The sequence below is a fragment of the Artemia franciscana genome, chromosome 7 (assembly GCF_032884065.1).
Source record: "Artemia franciscana chromosome 7, ASM3288406v1, whole genome shotgun sequence".
Classification (NCBI taxonomy): Eukaryota; Metazoa; Arthropoda; class Branchiopoda; order Anostraca; family Artemiidae; genus Artemia; species Artemia franciscana.
This window is the reverse complement of record NC_088869.1, coordinates 27,750,072-27,775,142: the sequence shown is the minus strand read 5'-3', so window position 1 is coordinate 27,775,142 and position 25,071 is coordinate 27,750,072. Positions and strand designations below refer to the sequence as shown.

At 36.1% G+C, this 25,071-nt stretch overlaps 1 protein-coding gene across 2 annotated transcripts in view; it reads left to right on the top strand.

The window, feature by feature from the left end:
- Positions 1-25,071, top strand: part of LOC136029097 (uncharacterized) — a 101,968-nt gene that overhangs the window by 36,370 nt on the left and 40,527 nt on the right. Inside the window, exon 2 of one of the 2 annotated variants that reach the window (XM_065707157.1) lies at positions 19,470-19,751. In XM_065707157.1, the coding sequence (XP_065563229.1) occupies positions 19,715-19,751 (37 nt within the window). In that variant the 5' untranslated portion in view covers positions 19,470-19,714. Of the gene's footprint in view, positions 1-19,344; positions 19,752-25,071 lie in introns of those variants that run through there. The other variant, XM_065707158.1, reaches the window with a different exon arrangement.

Below are 25,071 nucleotides of genomic sequence, written 5' to 3'. Positions count from 1 at the left end.
CTCTTCGACGGAGTTGTTTCGTCTGGCGGGCGTCTATTGTGCTGAAGACGGTGGATTTGAGGGGCTAAGTCTCAGCCACGTAGAGCAGGAAAGAGCTTATGAATAAATTGTATGCACATCTGGGGTGATCTCCAAACGACATTGAGTCTTCCAACGGCAGAGGAAGCTTTCGTGCTTCGTCTACCCAGTTCCGTGTCCGAGAAGTCGACATTGAAAATAACGAAGCCAAGATAGGTGAAGTTTGTGACAACTTTATCATGGGCTCCACAAGCTGAAATTAATCATTGCTGCCTAAAAGTCGAGACCGGTCAAGACTCGATCACCAAATTGGGGGCCAATGGGCAATCGACCAGTTGCTCGAGTGATGATGTAATTTGTGACACAATTAAACAATTCTGGGTTGGAAGAACAAACTTTTTGGACACCAGTTTCAATTTTAGAAGTCAAGCAGAGTAAAGGCCAAGAGCTTTCCAGGTATTTAGAGAATAGTAATCCCACTGTAGTTTGAGTATATACTTGTGCTTACCTTCCTTACCATAAGCTTGTGCTTATGCTTATGCTTGTGATAGGATGATGATCGAACATCAGTCCCTTGGAAACCAGTTTGTGTGCCCCATTAGAGAGAAGAGTATTTGGAGCCAGAGCAGCATCACCGAGTCCGCGTTCATCAGAAGCTCTGCTGATATTTCATGTAATCCTGTAGCTTTATTGTTCTTCAAACGCTCTGCTGCTGACTTGACTCGTGCTAGCTTGAAGGGAGTTTCGCTTTCATCTGTTGGCGGTTCTTGGGAACTAGGGTACTAGTCAAATGATTTTGAATGTGTCTACCTTGATACACGGCTTGTTTATATGCTTATTTCGTTCAACAATTGAAGCTGCTGAATCAATGAAATTACGTTTGAACGAGTGCTATACCTCCCCTGTTTCCACAAATGGTAAAAGTGTGTCAAGACTATTCGAGATATCAATATTGTATTTAGAGCATACTTCAGATTTACAGAGCTGCGGGATATCACTAGGCTCTGAGGACTGAGCTACTAGGCTAGCTACTGAACATTTACGACTACTAGACGATAATCTATGTTGCCAATCTCAAGTGCCCTCTACGTCCTGCAATTGCTAATGTATGAACACCGTCTCCGTAAAATGATGATACAGTCGATCATTTTCTTGTTAAGGCTATCATTACTGTACCACGCATACCTGTGGGGGTCTTTCCTGACGAAAAGGGTGTTCGAGATGACAAGGTTGTGAATTCTGCAAAGTTGTAGGAGTCTTAGCCCGTTTTCATTTTGAAGATCAAGAATAACTGGTCCGATTACTTTCCGCTGCAATTTTTTATTATCGCACCAAATGGCATTGAAGTCACCCAGAGTGATAACAATATCATGGTGTGAAACCTTAGAAATTTCATTGGTCAGGGCCAAATGGAAATTAACTTTTTCAATAGCTTCTTATTCTAGTTAAATAGCCCTTTTGCTGCAGAAGTTGTTCAGAAAGAACTGGGACAAAAAGTTACACTTTAACTTAAAGAGTGAGTTTTTGAAGAGAGGGAACCACCCTCATAATTGGAGTAGTTTCTATTTGTTTTAAGTTTTAATGCTGGCTGAAAGTAGTTTAACAGTTTAACAACTTTCAGTTTAACAACTGAAAGTAGGGAGCTACTTTCAGTTGTAAAAACTTGTTTTTTGTATAGTTAATTTCTCATCATTTTCCTAATAATACAGGGAAATCCACCTCCCCCCTTATAAAATCCCGTCTTAAAAGCTACCCTCCATTAAAATTTCTTCACACGTAAATCATTCAACCCTCCAGAGAAATTCCCCCCAGACGATTCCATTCCATCTGAAAATTCCCCCAAGAAAAGCCCTTGTGGACGATTCCGCCTGAAAAATTTTCCTTATCATAATTTTATTTGAAAAAAGACTTTTTTTTAATAATTACGGAAATCATCCCCTTCGTAGAAAATTTCTCCTCTGAGCCTCTCTCCCAATGGAAAGTTTTCCCCGTGGAAAATTCCCCCATAGGAAATTTCTCCAGCGGAAAATTCCCCCCCTGCTACAGAAGCTGCTCCAAACAATTCCGACCCGGCTGAAAATTTCCTCCGGACAATTCCCCCCGAATTATCTCCAGACGTAAAATTGAGTCACCAAAGAGAAAGTAAGACGAGTCAAAAGAAACTCTTATAGAAATTCTGGCCAGTTTCCCCGTGTAAAAATTTCCCTGGAAACTTCACTCTCAGAAACTTCTTTCCCACAGAAAATCATCTCCCCGGACCCCACTCCCCCCCCGAAAAAAAAGAAATCTTCCAAGGAAAAATATCTGTATAGTTCTCAATGAAAAATGATGCATGCAAACAATGGGTAAATTTCATAGCGTACAGCCCTTTCCCTGGGAGTTAAGGGGAACATTTCACTTCCTGAGACTTAGTTATTAAATCTTTCAACTATACTGAACAATACAGCTGCTTATGTTCTTGATCTTATGACTTTGGAGGGAAAAGGAGCGTGGGACGGGGGCTAGCTCTCCTTCAGTCTTTTTGGCCACTTAAAAAGGACACTAAAAGTTTCAATTTCTTTCCGAAAAGCCTTCTTCTGATGTTCTCAGATCATTGGTTTGATACAACCGTCTCTGGGATAAAAAAAAAAAACATCCGTGATATTTCTTCTAGTAAAAAATAATAATACAAAATTCAATGTTTTCGCAAATGGGAGCTTGGAACATCTACAGTAGAGGCCTCTGATACCTGAATCTGAAGATGCGGTTTTCATCGAGATTCCTTGTCTTTTTAAGAATGTTTTCTCCCTTTTCCGAATACCGGACTAATTCTGTCAGGCTCGTAATTCTCGGTGGATAAGACTAAACTTAACGGATTTTACATATTTGGAATCAGTATAAAAAGCAAACTCTTTTGATGTATCTATTGTTATCAAATTACATTTTTTAGAGTTTTTCTTACTATTGGGTCGAGTCAGTCCTTACTTAAGGTCCGTTACCACAAACTGTTCGATGATTTTTTTTTTTTTTCACTTACTACAGAAAGAAAATTGTATGCTTCCTGTTTTGTTGCGATGTTACTGAATGTTGCAAAAATTTAAAATAGATATATAAGAAATTAAAAACATAAATAAGTATTCGGACAGTTTCGAAAACGAACCTTAAAATAGTAGTCCATAATAGAACATTTGTCATATCTTGAGCAAAAAATGTTTTTTTAAACGGTAAAAGCAGGCTTAAAACAAAGATTCGGAGAATTACAAACTCGCTTGTATCTCTGCGACTCAACAATAGCAACCGTGGCATTAGTATTGTATATCTTTCTTTAAATGTTTGGTCAGTGCTGTATCCAGGATTTTTTTTCGTGGGGAGGATTTACGAAAAGATCTTCTTCATGGAGGAGGGGTACAAAAAACGCATCAAAAATTTGTTTTTATTTATTTTGTTACTTTTTTACGAGTCAGACAAACATTTCAGGAGGGGAATTGGTCCAAACCCTTCTAAATCCCCTGGATACGGCCATGTCTTTGGTACATATTTCTTAAACGACAATCCCAACCTTGCGGTATTCTTCGAGTGTGAGATATGCAGAATTTTTGCCCAAACTACATATACTCACCGAAGTAAATTTACATGTTAAAATATCCGCCATTTTTAGAATAGTGCTTATATTGTAGGGTATAACTTCCTTCCTATATTTTCCTGCTTACAAATTTGCAACTCTTACCCATCTGTTCAGTCAAATAAAATACGAATATGCTTAATACCAAAAAAGATTAAAGAAAAAAAATTACTCAAAAGTAAAGCATTGAATTGAGAAATTCTGCAGCTTGTTAATAAGACGATAGTGGATATTGTCCTGGAAGAGATTCTATTCTGTTTATTTCGTCCATATATTCTGCTCCCCTTATATAACTTACCATTTCATATTTTAAATTTTGAGCTTTTGCGTTTCAAATCTATTCTTTTCAATCCAAATTGCGGTCTTGTTTTATCCTCCACTATTTTGTTTCCCTCCCGTAAGACCAGTTAATAGAAAAATGGGTATCCAAGGGTTATTTCAATATAGCATATCTTAAAATGGATCGGATCCTCGGATCTGATCCAAATTGAAAATGGAGCATCCGAGACATGATATTTTTCCATAAAGCAAGTTTCATTAAGATCCGATCAACCATTCGTTAGATAAACATCCCTCCAGTCCCCCGCCCATATAGTCAATCGGGGAAATGACTGTTATTAATTCAATATATGAGGTCCTTGACACGCCTAGCAATTTTTATCGTCCTAGCGCGTCCAGAAGCACCGAACTCGCCAAAGCACTGGAAATCCCCCAAACTCCCCTAAAGTGAGCGGATCCTGTCCGGTTATGTCAATCACCTATCTATGACTTGCGCTTATTCTTCCTACTAAGTTTCGTCCTGATATCCCTACTCTAAATGTTTCCCAATATTTCCGGTTTCCCCCTTCACCTCTCCCCAATGTCACCGGATCCAGTCAGGATACATAAGAACATAAGAGCTCTGAGACATAAGGTACTTCTTAATATCAAACTTCATTAAGATCCAATCACCTGTTCGTAAGTTAACAAGAGCTAAGAGCTTCTATGGCACTTGTGACGAGGCGAGAAGAGCTAAGAGCCAAGAGATCATATGGTATGAGCTCTAACAAAATTCTATGAATCAATAGATTGATTTAAAAAGGAAAATAAGAGGCTTAATGCCGGTCAAGATTTAAAATAAGAGCTCTGAGTCACAAAGTCCTTCTAAATATCAAAATTCATTAAGATCCGATCACCCACTCGTAAGTTATAAATACCTAATTTTTTCTAATTTTTCCTCTCCCTTTTGCCCCCCAGATAGTCGAATCTGGGAAAACGACTTTATCAAGTCAAATTGTGCAGCTCCCTGACACGCCTACCAATTTTCATCGCCCTAGCACGTCCAGAAGCACCGAACTCGTCAAATCACTGAACCCCTCCCCCTAACTCCCCCAAAGAGATCGAGTCCAGTACGATTCTGTCAATCACGTATCAAGGACATTTGTTTATTCTATCCACCAAGCTTCATCTCGATTCCTCCACTCCAAGTGTTTTTCCAAGATTTCCCCCTCCAACTCCCCCCAATGTCAAAAGATCTTGTCGGGATTTGAAATAAGAGCTCTGAGACATGAATTCCTTCTAAAAATCAAATTTCATTACGATCCGATCATCTATTCGTAAATATAAATACCCCAATTTTCATGTTTTCCAAGAATTCCGGTTTCCCCCTCCAACTCCCCTGAATGTCACAGGATCTGGTCGGAATTTGAAATTAGAACTTTAAAGCACAAGATCCTTCTAAATATCAAATTTCATTAAGATCTGGTCACCCTTTCGTAAGTTACAAATACCTCAATTTTCAAAATTACCCCCCCCCCAATTCCACCAAAGAGAGCAGACCCGGTCCAGTTATGTCAGTCACGTATCTTAGACAGGTTTCTATTCTTCCCTTCCAGTTTCATCCTGATCTCACCGCTTTAAGTATTTTCTAAGATTTCCGGTCCCCCCAACTGCCCCCCCCAATTACGCTTGATCCTGTTGAGATTTAAAATAAGATATCTGGGTTACGAGGTCCTTCTAAATATGAAGTTTCATGAAGATCCGATAACTCCTTCGTAAGTTAAAAATACGTCATTTTTTTCTTATTTTTCAGAATTACCCCCCCCCCCCCCGCAATTGAGCGGATCCGTTCCAATTATGTAAATCACGTATGCAAGACTTCTGCTTATTTTTCCAACCAAGTTTCATCCCAATCCCTCCAATCTAAGCGTTTTCCATCATTTTAGGTTTCCCCACCCCAAACTTCCGCCAATGTCACCAGATCCGGTCAGGATTTAAAATAAGAGCTTTGAGACACGATATCCTTCTAAATATTAAATTTCATGAAGATCCAATCACCTGTTCGTAAGTTAAAAATACCTCATTTTTTCTAATTTTTCAGAATTAACCCCCCCCCCCCCAACTACCCCAAAGAGAGCGGATCCGTTCTGGTTATGTCAATCATGTATCTAGGACTCGTGTTTTTTTCCCACCAAGTTTCATCCCGATCCCTCCACTCTAAGTGTTTTCCAAGTTTTAGGTTTCCCCCTCCCAACTCCCCCCCCCCAATGTCACCAGATCCGGTCGGGTTTAAAATAAGAGCTCTGAGCCACGATATCCTTCTAAATATCAAATTTCATTGAGATTCGATCACCCGTTCGTAAGTTAAAACTACCTCATTTTCTTTTTATTTTTCAGAAATACCCCCCCCCCCCCAACTATCCCAAAGAGAGCGGATCCGTTCCGTTTATGCCAATCATCTATCTAGGACTTTTGTTTATTTTTCCCACCATGTTTCATCCCGATCCCTCCACTCTAAGTGTTTTCCAAGTTTTAGGTTTCCCCCTCCCAACTCTCCGCCCCCGTCACCAGATCTGGTCGGGATTTAAAATAAGAGCTTTAAGACTCGATATCCTTCTAAACATCAAATTTCATTGAGATCCGATCACCCGTTCGTAAGTTGAAAATACCTCATTTTTTCTAATTTTTAAGAATTACTCCCCCCCCCCCCCAACTACCCCAAAGAGAGCGAATCAGTTCCGATTATGTCAATCATGTGTCTGGGACTTGCGCTTATTTTTCCCATCAAGTTTCATCCCGATCCCTCCACTCTAAGTGTTTTCCAAGACTTTAGGTTTCCCCCTCCAACTCCCCCCAATGTCATCAGATCCGGTCGGAATTTAAAATAAGAGCTCTGAGACACAATATCATTCCAAACATCAAATTTCATTAAGATCCAATCACCCGCTCATAAGTTAAAAATACTTCATTTTTTCTATATTTTCCGAATTAACCGGCCACCACCCCCCCCCCCCAGATGGTCAAATCGGGAAAACGACTATTTCTAATTTAATCTGGTCTGGTCCTGATACGCTTGCCAAATTTCATCGTCCTAGCTTACCTGGAAGTGCCTAAAGTAGCAAAACCGGGACCGACAGACAGACCGACAGACCGACAGACAGACAGACCGACAGAATTAGCGATTGCTATATGTCACTTGGTTAATACCAAGTGCCATAAAAATACCTCATCTTTTCTAATTTTTCCGAATTAACCGACCTTCCACTCCCTTCCCCAAGATGGTCGAATCGGCGAAGTGACTATTTTTAATCTAATCTGCTCCGGTCAATGATACGCCTGCCAACTTTCAGCGATCGCCATATTGATCACGTATCTAGTTTCGGATCTTCTTTATGTAAAAATTGGGCAGGTCCAGGATCCGAGCCTGAGACCACTCGCACTATAAGCGAGGATCATACCACTAGACCAGGAAGCCACACTTAAGAACAACAATCATTTGATTTGTTGGCAAATAAAATTCTTCTCAACCATCTCGTTCGCTCGCTCCCCCCCCCCTAGATGGTAAAATCAGGGAAGCGACTATTTCTAATTCAATTTGGTCTGGTCCCTGATACGCCTGCCAACTTTCATCGTCCTAACTTATCTGGAAGTGCCCAAACTAGCAAAACCGGGAACGATAGACATGCAGACCGACAAACCGACGGACAGAAATTGTGATCGCTATATGTCACTTGGTAAATACCAAGTGCCATAAAAATCATACATACGTGGTGGTTCCTGTTAGCGTACCATGGCTATGAACAATTTGAAAAGAGGGATTCTTAGGATTCTTGCATGTTATTCTCAATTGATTCTAAAACAATAAGCTATTCAGCTTAACAAGCTAAACACTGTTGTTGATTCAAAATTACTGTTTTTTCTCTTCAACAGTATCTAAGTCTGGTTGTACTTTTTAGCTCTTTTAAGTTAAAGAATAGAGGCATAAGTCTTTATTTCAATGAGGCTGCTTATCTTATATGCGATCCTTCGTATTTTGGACAAAAGTCTTCATTACGGAAGCTCTCTGAAGAACAACGAGATTTCAGCTTCACTCACTGGACCGCAAAACAGGAAGGGTAGTTTAAGAAGTTAGGAAGGTGTTCATCTTCCTCTCTATTATTAAAATCCATATACCAGAAACTCGTTTTGAAGTAATTAAGTGAGAAGCACGTGTCAAAACTAGAAGAAGAAAAAAGAGATCCGGTCCTTTTCGTAGTTGACAGACCAAAGAAACAGTTCTAAGTGGCCAGTATATCCTTAAAATTCTCCACCTTTTTCTTAAATCTTTAATTTCCGCTCTTTCCTTCTCTTATGATGGATTATTAAAGTCAATTATTTCAAGTACATAAGAAAGAAAGTGGGATTTCTTTGAAACAAATTTCAAGTGACATATTGCGGTAATTATGCATAAACATCTGCACTTGGCAAGTTTCGTAGATCTGTTTTCCCTCATAACGTATCCGCAGTCTTTGAAAATATTTAGCCACACGTTTTGAGATAATATTCTAAAGATTTCACTGACTATCATTTTTTCCATTGTCAAGCTCATAATTTTGTCAGTTTCTTTCTTTTAGTTTCCTTATACAAGACTGACTATTGGAACAAAATAAAGAAAACCTAAAGCAACTTCTAAAACATTACTGTGATACATGATAAACACAAGAAACTCAAAGAATATATGGTACTTCTGTATTATTCAGAACACACTCAATAAGAGAAGCTAGGTTCTTTTGTGAAACAAACTACGATGTAGATACATTTTAATTAGGCAAACCTAACCTAAAATTTCCTTCTCTTAAGAGCATAAAGTGATGTTGTGTCCATTGACGCACTGTTTTGCTGTGGGCAGCAGCCCCTTATCCTGGAAAAATATAATTGCCTCTTTTTCAGTCTTTGGCAAATCCCGAATCTTCATTTCAAAATACATGTTCAGACACTATCTTCTATTACTATGCGTAGCAAACTAAATTGAGTTTTGTCTTTGTGGCTATGAAACCGAATTTTCGCATAAAATGTACATGCATCGTAGTTTGTTTCACGAAAGTACCTAACTTCACTTATTAAGTGTGTTCTGAATAATACACAAGTACCGAATATATTCTACTATATCTCGTGGAAAGTTGTGTACTGTTAAGACTGTCTTAAGAAAAATAAATTCTTTAAATAAAAATCTTTTAAATCTTTAAAATAAACTTATGCCAAGCAATGCTGCCTCTATTCTAACTTAGAAAATAAAAATCACTACCTAGCCCACTCTCCTGTGATGCCCATGATGCTTTACCATGAGTGTACCTTTTATAGTATGAAGTTTTGCAGTAAATTTATTTAGTAATTATCCAAATGCAAGATTATCCAATGTGTCGAAAAAATTGCAGTGATATGAACACTTGACACTCAACTGGCCATTCCACGGCTACTCATTCACAGCTTTCCACCCTAGTATTTCTCACTTACAGTGTTCTCACGTGCAGTTAATCCATCTGACAGCCCCCAGGGCTTACCACTTGTACCACCAACGCAACTCCACATCTATAAAAATCTCCACCCCAACAATACTTCGTCCATGCAACTCCTCACCCCAAAACTTCTCGTATGTTAAGACTCAAATAATTTTGAACTTACATTAAAGTTAAAATTTTCGTTTTGTGAGGTATATGGGGCCAAAACTGGAATAGGAGCAACCAAGAACAATATCGAGTCTCTCTTATATACAAATACTTCCAGTCTTTATCATAATTTGTGCTCAAGGGTAACTACAAGGCTAAATATCACGAATTAGGATCAAATAGTTCGTTAGCACGAACTTTAAGTAAGGAGCGACTCGGCCCAATAGTGACCGAAACTCTAAAAACATAATTTTGATAACAACACATGCATCGAAAGTATTGACATTTCATGCTGACACGAAAAACATAGAATTTTTATGTTTGATGCTACCAATTAAAAGCTACGAGCCTGAAAAAATTTGCCTGAGTTTCAAAAACCAGAAAACACCCCCTAAAAGTCAAGCGATATGAATGGAAATCACACCATCTGATTCTGGATATCAGAGAATCCTATTGTAGAGGTTGCAAGCTCCCATTAATAAATTTAGAATTTATGTTTTTTTGCCGGAAGATAAATCACAGATGTGTGTTTATTTGTTTTTTTCTCCCAGGGGTGATCGGGCTCGAACCAATAGTCCTATAAGATCAAGAGACGGCTCAATCGAACGGAAGTCAAAATTATTAGTGCCTTTTTGCGCGACTAAAAAGATTGGAGGGCAATTAGTCCCTCTCCCACGCCCATTTTTCCCCAAAGACGTCTGATCAAAATTTTTATGAAACATTTTATTCCAGAATAGTTGAAAGGTCCAATAACTATGCCTTTGGGGATAACCCCATAGTCCAAAAGGAAACGCTTTCAGTGACTATTTCATAAACAATCTTTCATTTTGACCAAAGTGGTTTTTGGTATCTCCAATCAAACAGTTCGTGGTAGCAAACTGTAAGTATGGAGCCGAAACTGTAAAAAAACGAATTTTGATACCAATAGATACAACAAAAGAATTGGATTTTATGCTGATTTCAAATATATAAGTTTCTTCAATTTTAGTCTTACCGATCAAAAATTAAGAGCCTGAAATAATCTGCCTTATTTTCAAAAAAAGGGGAAAATATACCCTAAAAGTGATAGAATCTTAATGAAAATCACACCATCTGTTTCGGCGTATCAGAAAACCCTACAGTAGAGGTTTCAAGCTCCTATCTGAAAAAATGTGGAATTGTGTATTTCATGTCAGAAGAAAGATCACGGATGCGTGTTTATTTGTTTTTTTCTGCTTTTTTTTTTCTTTTTCCCAGAAGTGATCATTTCGACCCAGTGGTCCTAGAATGTTGTAAGAGGGTTTATTTAAGCGGAAATTAAAGGTTCTAGTTCTCTTTTTAAGTGACCAAAAAATTGGATGGCAACTACGTCCCTTTCCGCGCTCATTTTTTCCCAAAGCCATCCGATCAAAATTTTGAGATAGTCATATTGTTCAGCATAGCCGAAAATATAATAACTATGTCTTTGAGGATGAATTAATTCCCCAGAGTCCCTGTGGGGAGGGCTGCAAGTTATGGACTTCGCCCGTTGTTTAAATGTAGTATTGATTATTGGAAAGTATATAGACGTTTTCAGGAGGGATTTCTTCTAATGGTGAGTCGGGGGTAGGGGATTACGCGGGAGGATATTTTCATGAGGGAAGGGACAATTCAATGAAGGGGACACCGGATTTCCCTAGATAATTTAAAAAATTATCAGAAATTAAATTTTAAAAAACAAGTTTTTTCAACTGAAAGTAAGGAGCAACGTTAAAACTTAAAACGAACGGAAATCATTAGGTATATAAGGGGGCTCCCTCCCTAGTTAATACCTCGCTCTTTAAGCTAAAGTTTTTTTGTCTTTTTTAGTACTTCTAAAAGAGCCATCTATTCTAATTAAACGGCCTTTGTGATTCATGGGTCATTCTTTAAGAATTGGAATAAAATTTAAACTTTAGCGCTAAGAGCGAAGTATTGACTAGGGGGCGAACCCCCTCATATATGTACGAGTTTGTGCTCGTTTTCAGTTTTAATGTTGCTCCTTACTTTCAGTTGAAATTTTTTTTTAATTTAATCACAAATATAGGACCAAAAATTTAATACGAGTTAGATTAATGCAAAGAAAAAGACGCTTTGCCCAGGCTGACTGTCTGCCTATACTGACCACCCAGCAATCCATCTGCCAAAAATTTCGGAATACGCAACTGTTCAAAATTTTTAACTTTCGAATTGCTTCAGGACAAATTTTTAAGAGATCTTCTAATGTACGTTGTCTCCCTAAATAATGAAGGTGTTGTTGCAGTCGAGTTACTTGAGAATTTTGAGGCAGAAAATGTATTGATAGGAGGGGTTGTAGAGTGAAGTGTTGTTTGAATTGAGAGTTTCGGGCGTAGGTAGCTGTGTAGTGAGAATTTGTGTTTGGGGAGTTATATGGATATGTAGTTGTTTGATGGGGAACAATAATCACCATTCAGAAACATTTTAATACCATCTAAAAGAGAAATTTCAATTTATTAAGATTATACTTGAGAGTTTATGCGCACATCATTGTAAAATTTGCTTTATCAAGCAGGCTGATGTAAAATGAAATTCTTAGAACTAGTTTATTTGGGAGGAGATTTGAATTTTACTTGATTTTCATTTTGTATTAGCCTTAAATTACAATTAAACGATATCATAGATTGTATACAGTGGGTCTTTGGGGAGGGGAATGTGAAGGTAACTAGTGTTCTCTGAAATGTCAAGATTTTCTAACTTTTCTTGAAATTTCCATATAATTTCGTTATTTTCGCTTTTTTGTGCCTTGTACTCCAGCAAAACAAAACCCAAAAAGCGAAAAATTAATCTTTTCGTTTACATAACAGAAACATAAAGGTCTCTTCAATTGTTAATTCATCCTAAATGAGTTGAATTTTCATCGAGATCAATTTATGATATTTCTTTTAAGTTATTTTATTTTAATTTATTTAAAAATTTTCTAATCTAATATTTATACATTTTCTAATCATTTTCTAATGGTAGAAATTTCTCTATTTCAAGACAACTATTCCATCTTACGGGAAAGAAAAGTAACTCTAGTAGAAAGCAAGAGATATCAGGCTAGTGGAAAAGGGAAAAATTGTATATAAAAAACCACATGTATCTATTCTTTATGAGTATCTATTTTTATATACGTAAAATTGCATATGTTCTTAATAGTATTGTTCGAAGTACTCTTTGTCAAATCAAACAGTTCGTGGTAACGAACTGCAAGTAAGGAGCGATGTGGATCAATTGTAACTGAAACTATAAAAAACAGAATTTTGATTTAAATAGATATTTGATGTCAATATATCAATAGAACTTAAACGAACAGAAAGTATATCGTATATGAGGGGGTTAGCCCCCTTCTTAATACCTCGCTCTTTAAGCTAAAGTTTTTTTTCTGTCCCATCTTTAAAAACGACTCCTAAACACAAGGGTCGCTTAATTAGGTCAATAGAAAGTTTTTTTTTTAAGTATTAAAAAAGATTTACCATGAAGAGTGTTGTATTAAGAAGGGGGCAAAACCCTCGTATGTTTAATAATTTCTGCTAGTTTTAACTAGCAGACTGCCTGTCCATGGATTATTCTTTATGGTTGATTGTGTTTGGCTATGCTGTTTGACCTATGTGATTGTATGGATGAGTAGGGTTAAGGCCTCATTCAAGTGCTGGTCTATATTAATCACTAATTTAGGAAAACAGTCTTCCTTTTCTCCTTCTGTCTTTTTTTTTTTTTTTTTTTTTTTTTTTTTTTTTTTTTTTTTTTTTTTTTTTTTTTTTTTTTTTTTATGTGTTTGTGCTGTTGCATTGGTGATTTCTCTTTTTATGATATAATTTAAATAAACTGAGTTGAACTTTTGTACAACTAGTACCTCTGAGCTAATATTTTGCCTTATGAGGTTGGGATTCGAAGTTTCTTGTATTCTTAAAACTTGAATAAAAAACACTCTACTTGAAAATCGGATTATATTCATTATTAGCTTTATACTTATTAGACTGTAATCATCTGCTTTAAATTAATTTTGCTTATGTACTGATTTTCTGCATTCAATTCTTTTGATGTATCAACTGTGATCAAAATTCATATTTTCATTTCGAGTTTAGGTTACCGTTGAACCGAGTCGCTCCTTACTTACAGTTCCTTACCACGAACTATTTGATTATAATATATTTTATGATATATTATATAATATATTATATTATATATATCATAAATTAACATACATTTTCTTATTATTTCTCATGGACGGTGAGCCAAATTCGAACCTACATTAGTTGAAAAAGGTTCAGAAATTAAATAACTCGCTAATTTTGTATTGTTTTAAAAAGTAGAGTTACGACAAAGATTTAAAATTTAGCGGAAAGAGTGAGGCGTTGAGGAGAGGACAGCCTTTGTCATATGCGGAATAATTCTTATTCGTTTAAGTTTTAATGTCGCTTCTTACTTTCAGTTAAAAAACACTAGTTTCTTTGTCTAATAGTGTAGAAAGAAATTGATTGACCCATCTGCTTAACCGCAAATAGATTGTAAGTCTTTTAGAGACTTATAAAAAGGAAACACACTTATATGTTAAAGAAAAGACAGAAGTGGGCTCCACCCTTTTCTGCTATCTCCCATCAAGTTAAAACAGAAGGTACACTCGGCCCCCCTATCACTCTCTCAACGTGTGAACTCAATACTCATTGTTATTCAAGAAATTTTGCAGATAAGCTATGTTGATAACTACGGATCAGATATTGTCTTTTGTCTTGATATTTGTCTTTCTACAAATACGTAAATGAATTGAATTCCCAAATAAACTTATAGTGCAAAAAGCTCTGATAATTCAGAGACATACCATTTTTTACCACTTCAATTCCCAACACAAAATTAAATTTCTCTGACTCTCCCCCTTTTCTTATATTACACTACCTGAAAGTTTCAGCTCCTTCCCCGGATCGGCTCCCGAAACATGGTAGATATGCTAGTGAATTTAATAATTTAGATACACATAATGTCTAGTGATTTAAGCCTACCATTTCCCCAAGTCATGGCTCAAATTACACCAGCCTCTCCCTTCTGGGGACTATCCACTTGACACCCCAAGCCGTTCCCAAATCATTTTGATAACCTGGAAAAGCATAATGTCTTCTGATTAGCCTCGCTACTCGCTAGCAGATTGTGTTACAAAACTGTTTAGGTACATCAGATAAAAACATCGTTTAATCTCTTCCCCTGACCGCAAAAATTTGAAGCCTCCTGGCCTACCCTCTTCAGCCTTTTATAAACAGTGCAAGCAATGCAAATTTTAATTTCATACACCAAGCCGTTCAAGAGTTATTGTAGATCTACTATCCTGATTACCTGGACACACATAGTGTCTTTTGATTTACCCCTACCTCCTCCCCTAAGTCAACATTCAAAATCCACTGGGTTGCCTCCCCATAGACTCCCTGAAAGTTTCATCTCGATCCCCAAAGTCATTCCCGAGCTAAATCTATCATTGAAATATTAGCAGCTTGCACAATTTACGACTCTTACCCCTGTGGATGTGGGGGTCATATCATTCCCAAAGGCATATCTATGGAACCGGTTTACTATTTTGAACAATAATGTCTTTTGATTCAGCTCTGACCAATCCTCCAAGTCACAAATCAACGTCCACTTGTCCTTCCCCCTCCTAAACATTCTTTGTAAGCTTCAATTTAACATTTTAAGTTGTTCTCGAGTTATTGCAGATACGCCATTTTAACAACATGGTATGAATTATAAGTAACGTAGGACCTTGCAGTCCGAAAATTGTACTTTTGTCTGGATTGAAGACTAGTACTGTCTAAACCCTTGCCATCACCTGACCCTAATATTCTTCAAAGTTTCAACATAATACCCTTGGCCTTTCCTGAGATATTGCAGATACGACTTTCTGACAACATGGCAGTATATAACGTCTTTTTATCTATCTCATTACCTAATCGTGCATAAATTACAAGTTCCATAGGAGCTGCAAGTGCAATACTATTGATTCGATTGGAGTCAAATATTATTTAGTCCCTTCTTCCTCCCCCGATATTAAATTTACATTTTCCTTGTCCTTCATGGCTCCTCACTTTCTCCGACGAAAGCTAAAAGTTTCCGCTCGATGCCCCAAGCCTTTCTCAATTATTGTAAACAGGCTACTTCGATGACTTAGATGCATATAGTGTCTTTCAATTCCCCCAAGTCAAAATTAAAATCAAACTCAGCCTCCCTTCGATACTCCCTCATGATTTTAACTCAATCTCTTAAGCCATTCCCAAGATTTTGTAAATAATTTGAAAATTCAGGCACACAAAGCGTCTTTTGCTTAACTTGTGTACACTTGTTGTTTCCAGAGTATACTTTTGAGAAAATCTGAGGCTCTTGTCCTAGTGAACGATACGTAAGAACTCGCTCGAAATACAAAAATTAAGCAACACTAAGTATTTGGTCTATTACGCCCACTACGCCCACAGGGCCCCTAATACGCCCACTCCCAACGAAACGAATGATCTTTATTACCCCCGAATATAAACCGCTTAAAGTGTCAAGCTAATCGGACACCCAGGATCGAACTTGCCCGTTGGCACTATAGAATATATGTAAAGCAATTAGCAGCTTGTATAATTTATAGCCCCAATGGCTATGGGGTTGGGGAGGGTAATGTCATCCCCGGAAGCATTTTTGTGGTTGTTTTACCATTCGACTATTTTGAACAAAATGGCAATCTCAAAGTTTTCATCACATTTTTTGACAGGTGTGGCTGGGTTTGGGGGAACAAATAACAAAAAGAGCACGGGGGAGGAGCTGGTTGGCCTCCAATCATTTTCAACTCTTAAAAGGGGCACTAGAGCCTTACATTTTTAGTGAAACTAGCCTTCTTAAAAGTTTGAACGACTATCCCTTTTATGCGATGTGGCTTAGAAAAAAAAAAAAATTAAATAAATAGTGGAAGTCTTGGCGCTATTGATCTGCCTATGCAGTTATTCCATTACCGTCTTAGTCAAAGTCGATTAAATTATGTCAATTTCATTTCAGTTGGGAACGCCTATTTTGGTAAAAGTAAACCCAAATTTCAATTATTTTTTTTATTTAATTAGACAAAGGGAAATAAGATCTAAAATTCAGCTGTACTTCTTTATTTATTCAAGTTATATATTTCACTTTAATTAGGTGCCAAAGAAATAACCAAATATTGTTTATCTTTTATAACTGTAACGGAAAACTTAAAACGGAGAAAACTTAAAAAGTATGTATTCCATTTTCTGACCTCATCTTAGTTTTGCGGTTTATAATTGGAGGAATCTTTTGCTGTTTCCTTGAGCTATTCATGTTTTTAGATTTGGACCAATTTTTTACGTCTCTCTCTACTTTTTTGCAGTTCAGGGCTTTCTCAATTAAATGAAGCCAAAAAATAGACAGGCAAAATTTAAATAGACAAACAACAAACAAAAATTAGCCCCTATAAAATTTAAATGCCGTTCAAATATGTGTTAAGAGTATGTCAGAAAGATGTCCAGATAATGGAGAAAGCGAGCACACAAGAGTTTATTTGAGGACATGTCGTTTTGGTATTGGAAGAGGGGTCAAACTTGAAGAACGCCAAAACGTTGATGAATTCTCCCAAAAATACAGGGAACTAAGCTAAATTTCTTCATAATTTTTTTGGGAGAGGAGTGGTGGTCACTGGCAAATAAATTCTTCTGTGTATGTACTTAAACTAGGGTACAATTGAATTCTCTTACGTTTAATCTCCCTTTAGACATAGTTTTGACTCTTGGGATCCAAAACATTTGAAATGGTATCCCTGTTTCACCATCATTCTGGCAAAACAAGATTTTTTTTTAATGACGATTTTAATTTCCACTTCTGCGTCATAGGTATGCCAGCTACAAAGTAGGATTACACCCAGGGGGGATTCACAAAATATAGTGGAGAGCATATCTTCTATTTTAAGTTGTTTTAAAGGAAGATCCGAAAAAATGCGTTTAAAGAATTTGGAAGGGGGTAATTTAGTCATTTTTTCGATTTTTTAAATGGAGATACCTAAATAAGGTATTTTTACGTCTTATAACAAAAAGTGGCAAAAAACCTAGGGGAAGCATCGGTTATTGGTGCCCCATCTCTATTGGTGTTTCTGATTCCATCTTGTATGGGGACTCAAAAACAGTGCAGTCTTTCATACATAGCCATTATATATTATATATAAACAGTCTTCTAGGATTTTTGCGTATTACGTCTGTGTTCTCTAGAATTTCCCTGTGTTAAGGTTTCAAGCAATTATAGCTGCATTGCTTTTCAAAGCTTTTATTCGTTTGCAATAGAAGTTTTAAAGGACTATTCAACAAATTTCAATTCAATGTTGATCCACTTAGTTTTGGGTCTGTTCTAACTTTGCAACCGAGTCAGAGCAAATAAACCTTCAAAGCGTAATTATAATATATAATTATATATATTCTGTAAATATATATTTTGATTTAATATATAATTAACGGTTTCAAGCGGGCCGTATTCAAGATTTTTTTTCGGAGTGGGTATTTTTTGGAGGGGGGGGTAAACAAAAAAAAACATCAATAATTTGCTTAAAGTATTTTGTTACGCTTTAACAAGTCGGACAAACATTTCGGGGGGGGAGGTTTACACCTCCTACCCCCGCCCCTGGATACGGCCTGGAATTCAAGGATATGTTTAAAGGTCGGTTTGGTAGCTTCGTCTCATTTCACATAATGGTTCTTTCATCTATTATCTCCATCCAATATAGTCTGTTAAATACATCATTAGACGTTTGATTGACAGGAGGGACTTAAACCAATTTTTCAGGGTTTCAGGTTACTCAAAGATCCTCACCAAACTAAAGACTTTACAGCACGCTTCCAAGCGATACCGCTCTATATAAATCTACATGTGGTTCCAGCCCCCGCTGTGAGGTTGTCTATCAGCCGTCAAGATAGCCAATGGTCATTCAATTGAACGAATATAGATCAAGTTGCCAAAATGGTCAATTTACCAGTTAGTATATCACTAAGATAACAGAGATATCAGTTACAATTGACAGGTTGCGAGGGTTTTAATCCTATTGACAAATTGACCATAAAACTACCGTCCTTAGCGGTAAACTTGGGTAAATTGGGGTTGGAAAATGATAATTGGACCTTTATACTTTGATTTCAGATAAAGAATGCCCCGCCAGATTTTAAGGTTGAATACCATTTCTTATATCAAAAAGCGATTATGTCTTACGCGGCAAAAAAATTGTTTAAAGAATGTGAGTATTTTATTAAAGATTATTGACATATAATACCCTTTTTTAAAATTCTTATTTCTGACATATTTCTAGAATAATAATGGAGTTGCCGTGTTGGATTTTAAAGATAGCTCAGCTAAGCTACTAAATTTGGCTTGAGCTATTTTCGAGGATTAAAAATTAAGACATTTACTTATTTTTGGCTCTTTTTAGGTCTTTTGTGCTGATTTTCCTCAATGTTTCGAACTTCACGTCAAACCGAACACCTTTATAGAAAAATCAATATATTTATCACATATGATTACTAGGTGGAGTATCAATCATGTATCAAAAATAACACTAACTCCACTTAACCTCACAAACCAAAAAATTATTACTCGGGATCAAATATGTTTTACCTTGGGCATAATAAAATATATGATGTTTATAGCTTAGGAAGTAACGTTTACATAAAAATGTTGTGATTCCGTTAAGAAAATGGATGCATTTTTGCCTTGTGATTGAATAAGAATTACATATATTATATACAATCTTTTACCAAAAAAAATGGATTCTCCATAAACACTTTTCCACAAAATAGGCTACTACTTCGACCAGCTTTTGTTTTGTAAGTCTTTTCTTCAATATTTCCTTGATTAATGTTTTCCCAAGTTCATCCATTTAGTAGCAATAATTTTCTTTTTTTGATGTTCCTATATCATGGCTTTTTCTTCCAACCTGTTTTAAGATAAACGCATCTACGAATTGGATGGCTTTCCCTCTGGGAGATGACGCGTAGCCTGGACTTCTCTCTTGAGTACATCTCATAAAAGTCCTCACAACGACGGCGCGCGGCGGACCGGACTGCAGTCCGTCTAAAGAAGGAAAGACATCGTGTAGTGTCCCATTGAAGACCATTCTGTGCCACGGTACAGAGCGGCACGGAAGGACAACTGATGACAGGTGGAGATTTCCAACTATTTATATTGAAAGATGAGGATTAAAATGCCTGCAATGAGAATAGCACAAGGTAAATTATCCTAGTTCTAATCCTTAAAGGGTAGCTTTGAAACATGTAAATTTTGGAAAAAAGTGATTAGTATATGGTAAGTTAAAAGATAATATCTATGCACATGGATTTGTATTTTTTTAGAATCATTATATTATTTATATTAGGTGAATTTTGTGAATAATGCCATTTAACTGTTAAAGAAAGTGACAAATTTATCGCTTCTGAAGTTTCGTATTGACTGTTAATCATGGATAAACTAATGATAGTCAATTGTTTCTTAATTTATTTAACTGTTGTCTTAATTAATTAGAAGTAACCTAATCAGAACACATTCCCTTGAAAAAACAGCGATTACAATTTTTCGAATTTCAAGTTTTTCCAATTTCAACGAAAATAGTTGTGAACCTTGTTTAAAACTGGTTCATCTTCAGATTAAACAGATACGATCAATCGGCACAATAGGGCCAATAACATCATGTGATGCTATTAACTCAAGACATGTATTACGGGGAATTTATTTCGGTTTGAACAGACAGAAAATTAGTCGATTCCTTAGGAGTAGGAAGGGAGTTGAACATACTTATAGAGTGTGCCCCCTTGGTTTCAAAAAAGCTAAATTTTTAACCTCAAGTATCTTGCTTGGCTTTTGTATATCTTAGCTTGATTATTTGTTTAACCCTTTTTAGTATTTAGGAGTGATTATTTAACGAGAACCTATTTTTATTTTTTGTACTGTACCTACACAAAATTATATCACAGTGATTGCCAAAGACTTTATTTTTCCTGTATCTTAAAAGTGCTAGATGATTAATTAAAATTCAAGAATTATATCAACTCGCCTTATGCTTTTTTGATTACGCATCACTTTTAATTACTGACAATTAGTATATGCAACCCAGAGGGTTCTTTTAAGGCTAGTTAACTACAGAAGTAACGTATTTGGATAGACTAGTAATACTAACTCATTTCTTGAAAAACATCGCTCAGGAGTAATAAACTTACTCCATTGTATTTTTATCCAAAAACCGGAAGCGATGAACGCTACTATGAGAGTAACTTTTTAAACTAGTAACGCTTATCTTTTAAGTTTACAGTTTCAAATTCTCTTCTTGTTCCTTTATTAATTCTTTTTGTTGTGTTTTATCAAGAGAATCCATTCAAACATAGCTATTAATGTTTCTGTCTTTTCTAAAAGTGCAGATGATATTTAATACTGTACAGATTTTCTTCTTTCTTCTTCCATTAAACAAAACAGCACTATCTAAATGTGCCTATATTTTGACAACAAAATTTGAATAGAACGCCGTTTATGAAATAATTATTTAAAACGCTTTGAATTTCTTTTTGGGTTTGTGAAACGGTTCTTCAAATATGATTCCTTCATTTTTAGGACAAAGCTGAAATTTTGTCGAAACATTATTTCTATAGGGGAAGGTGGTGGGGGGTAAAACACATATATGTGTAAAAACACATATTACGAAATATGTGTAAAATTTCGGGAGCAGCTATGTATATAGATATGCATATGCACAATAATTGTCACTATATTAATGCTACTGGTATATGTGACCAGTTTCATAGGGGTGTAGAAGGTCAAGGCTACCAAGTAAGTTTCAAATTTTTTGGTAAAGGCTATACTCAGTATATGGGATCTCATCATGTTTAAAATTATGTATTTCAGCTATTTTAAAGAGAACATGAAAGTTTACGTATATGGTCACTAGACAATGTAAGGAAGTAAACTTATGTTCGTCCCAGAGCTACATAAATATTTAAAAAAAGGTAGAAACCCTTTGAGACCTAGTCTACATTTATCGTAAAAGCGACGCCCTTGATTTTAATGATGACATTCTTTCCATTTAATTATAGTTTGCAGCTGTTTATTCGTTCTTTATCGGACCCTTTTCCGAAACTTAAGTCTCGGTTTGCGACATGTCCGAATGTGGTTTCCTCCCTATCCCCGACTCTATTTTTGACTTGACGAAGTTTTTTCAACTCGCCCCCAAGCGTAATTAATTGCTCACACATGATGAAGAAGAAGTTTTAAATTTAGATAGGTAGAGGGTGAAAGAAGGGTTATCTGACGGCTGGCAAGATTTAGTGTTTTCAAAAGAGACTTGGAATGCAACACTGGCGATTCTTTCTTTGATTTAAATGTTTTACGAGGTACATATTTTTCTTCAGTTCGTCAAGAAATATACTTAACGTGAAACGTAAGAAATTGGAATAAAATCTAATTGTTTAATAAGTAATTCGGTATATAAGGCTTTCTATTACGGTTAAACCCTCTCCAGATGGATTTACATTAAAAGTCAAATACTTTGGCGTTCTAATTTCAGAAATCATAAAAAAATCGACTTTATTGTTTAATTAGTAAACCTTAAACCAGCAGCAAATAATCTGGCAATACAGTTAACCGAAAAAAAAAATTAATTCTGAAATTAGATCAAATGGATACAGAGGAAAAGATATCAATAACCTTTTACTACAGCGTAGGTACCAAATCAAAAGGCATTTAAAAATAAATTGTTCTTTAATAATATTAAATTAATGTCGAATCAGAATTATAAAAAAATCCAATATTTTTTTTCGGGGTAGGGGGAAATTTCTTGTGGACAATTTTACAAAAAAAAAACTTTAAAAATGCATCAAAATTTGCTGTATGCATTTTTTTACGTTTTTACGTGTCGGACATTTTTTTAGGGGGGGGATTCAAACTCGGAATTACAAGCAGCAGTAGCATAAATTAAACTAAGGTGCAACTAAAGAAAATATCGCCATTAATGGGAGTAGTAAAAACAGAGAAGCATTATTTTTACCATTCAAAAGCACAGTGAAGCCATGAATTTTTCTGTTAAAATAATAAAAAAATTTCCTTAATTAAAAAACTGTCTCTTACACACCATTATGCATAGGCTAAAGTACGATTTGTTAATAGGGAAGGGGTTCCTTTAGTCTGTCCCTCGTCCGAAATTTCGAGATTTTTGCGAATGCCTCCAGTGTTTCTCATATTTAAAATTAGTAGAGGTTTCCCAGTCGCGCCAACCCCTTCACGCTGAGCTATCTGGCCAAAAAAAGTATCCGGCCGCTGCACCCCACTTTGTTCGTCATTTTTTTACCATTGGTACATAAGAGTGGTTCAGTTGTTCTTGATTTGCAAAATAATCCCCTTTCTACTAAACCTGCCGACACAAATGGGGAAAATCTGGGAAATTCATCGTTATTGACCGTCAAGGTGGATTTAGACTCATTTTTTGAAGCTTTCCTTATGAATTTCAGTGAACCTCCTGACGCTTCGCTGGCGAATTTTTATTATTTTTGTTACTAAACTTACTATTTACTAAACTGACCTCCACTCAATTAGGATGTAGGATAGCTTGTCCACCTACAACTGGCTTATATGGCAACATTTAAATTAATTTTTGAATGCCAAATCTATGTTCTTTTTCTTCTCTATGTCACTCGGAAAAAATTATTGAACCCCCCCCCCATCCCTTGACTTGTCTATCACCTTACTCTTATAAAACATATCATTTTTTGTTCCTCTGTTAAATTGTTATCACGGTCTTCCTAAACCCTTATCGTGTATCTCAACGGAATAGTGGAAAGTCTTGGTGATTACACAGACCTTTTTACGCGACCAGGTGCAAGCTATTTTTTAGCCTGTCATTCTTCCCTGATGGTTACCGCTTTTCCTGTAAGCAGATGTAAAAATGGTCAATTGTATCTCTATGACCGGGAGTCTGCTGACATAAAAGTGGAATAAACAGCCCTTCGGTTATGAATTTATAATGTAAACTAGCCAAAGACTTTGTCGGATGACACACATAAAAAAGACAAAAAAAAACGTAGCGTGTAGTTTTTAGTGAGGATAGGAGAAAAGTATTTTGGTCCCTTTCCCCAACCACTAAATCAGTCTTCTTATCGCCTTCCGAAATAAATTTTTCGTAAGTATCAATTCAGCCCCAAGCCACGAGACAAAAGAGGATATATACCAACAAACGGAAACGCACTACTTTTTGTTGTAAAAGTATTCTAGAGAATGTTTGGCTTCAGCTACCCGTTGTATAGCCTTCCCTGGCCGGGTTGGTGTTACGGATGCTCACCAATTGTATAAACTAAGATAAAGATATGTATTGTAATAACGCCTAATTTAGCCCGCATTCCCAAATTGGGTCATTCAAAATAAAAACGTCTTTACAGTTTTAAATTAAACAAACTCAGCCCTACTGCGGCCAGTCAAGTGATTATGTCTGGAAAATTTCTTGATTTCTCTCTTTTTGACTTATCTTGACTACCCATAAGCACTCTACCATCACTTTTTATTCAAGCTAGTAGCAAGTTAAAACTGCGTTTCACTAAGCTGCCTGTATAATTATGCCCTTCGAAAAGTCATCGGATAAGCAGCTTATCCGATAGGCCTGTAGCTGCTGTCCAAAGGTCAAGAACGTATCCAAGATTTTTTTTTTCGGGAGGGGAGGGGTACAAAAAATAAAAAAGAATCAAAAATTTGTTTATTTTTATTTTTGTTGTGTTTTTATGAGATGGACAAAATGTTTGTGATGGATTCATACCACATTCCCCCCGCCCTTGATAGAGCTTTGCTAGAAATACTATTTTCACTTTAGGGCCTTACCACAGCTTAGCTGGTCTCATTGGACAGTCTTTATTTTTGTTGTTTTGTTTGTCTTTTTGTTGTTTGTTTCTTTGCCTTACTTTTTTGCTACTGAGCCTTTTTTTTTTACAATTTTCTGTAGTCGGTAAATAACCATATTTTCTTCAGATTCATTTAGTTGCGTCATGAGTTTTACTTTCTATTCTTAAAGGAAATTTTATATCTACATATACATCTACATAACAACACGAAAAACTATATCTTAGGGGGAGCGCATCATTTTAATAATATGACCTTCGATTTATAGTTGGTGAATCTTGTTAATTCAGCTAGTTGATGGATCAGGAACCATTCATTACTGTTTTGTTTCAATCCAAAATCGTAATATCTTAAATTTAAAATTCACTTATATTTCACATTATGAAGCTTTTTTTTACAGAATATATCTAAACATAATTATTGCCAACACACCCTCAGTTTCTTCTCTAAATGAGGCATTAATAGCAATGAAAGACTGGACATTTCTCTAACGTCTAAACTCTAGTATATTTTATGAAACATATTTTCATACTAGAGATACTTTTCTCAATGACTTTTCAAGGGGCAAAACTCATTATGCATACTTCACGGCAATTCAGGCAAGTGCCAGTTTTGTCATATCGTAGAAAATAGCATCGATTCTATAACGCTTTCATAGTCTTACAGGAGCTGTGACATCCGAAA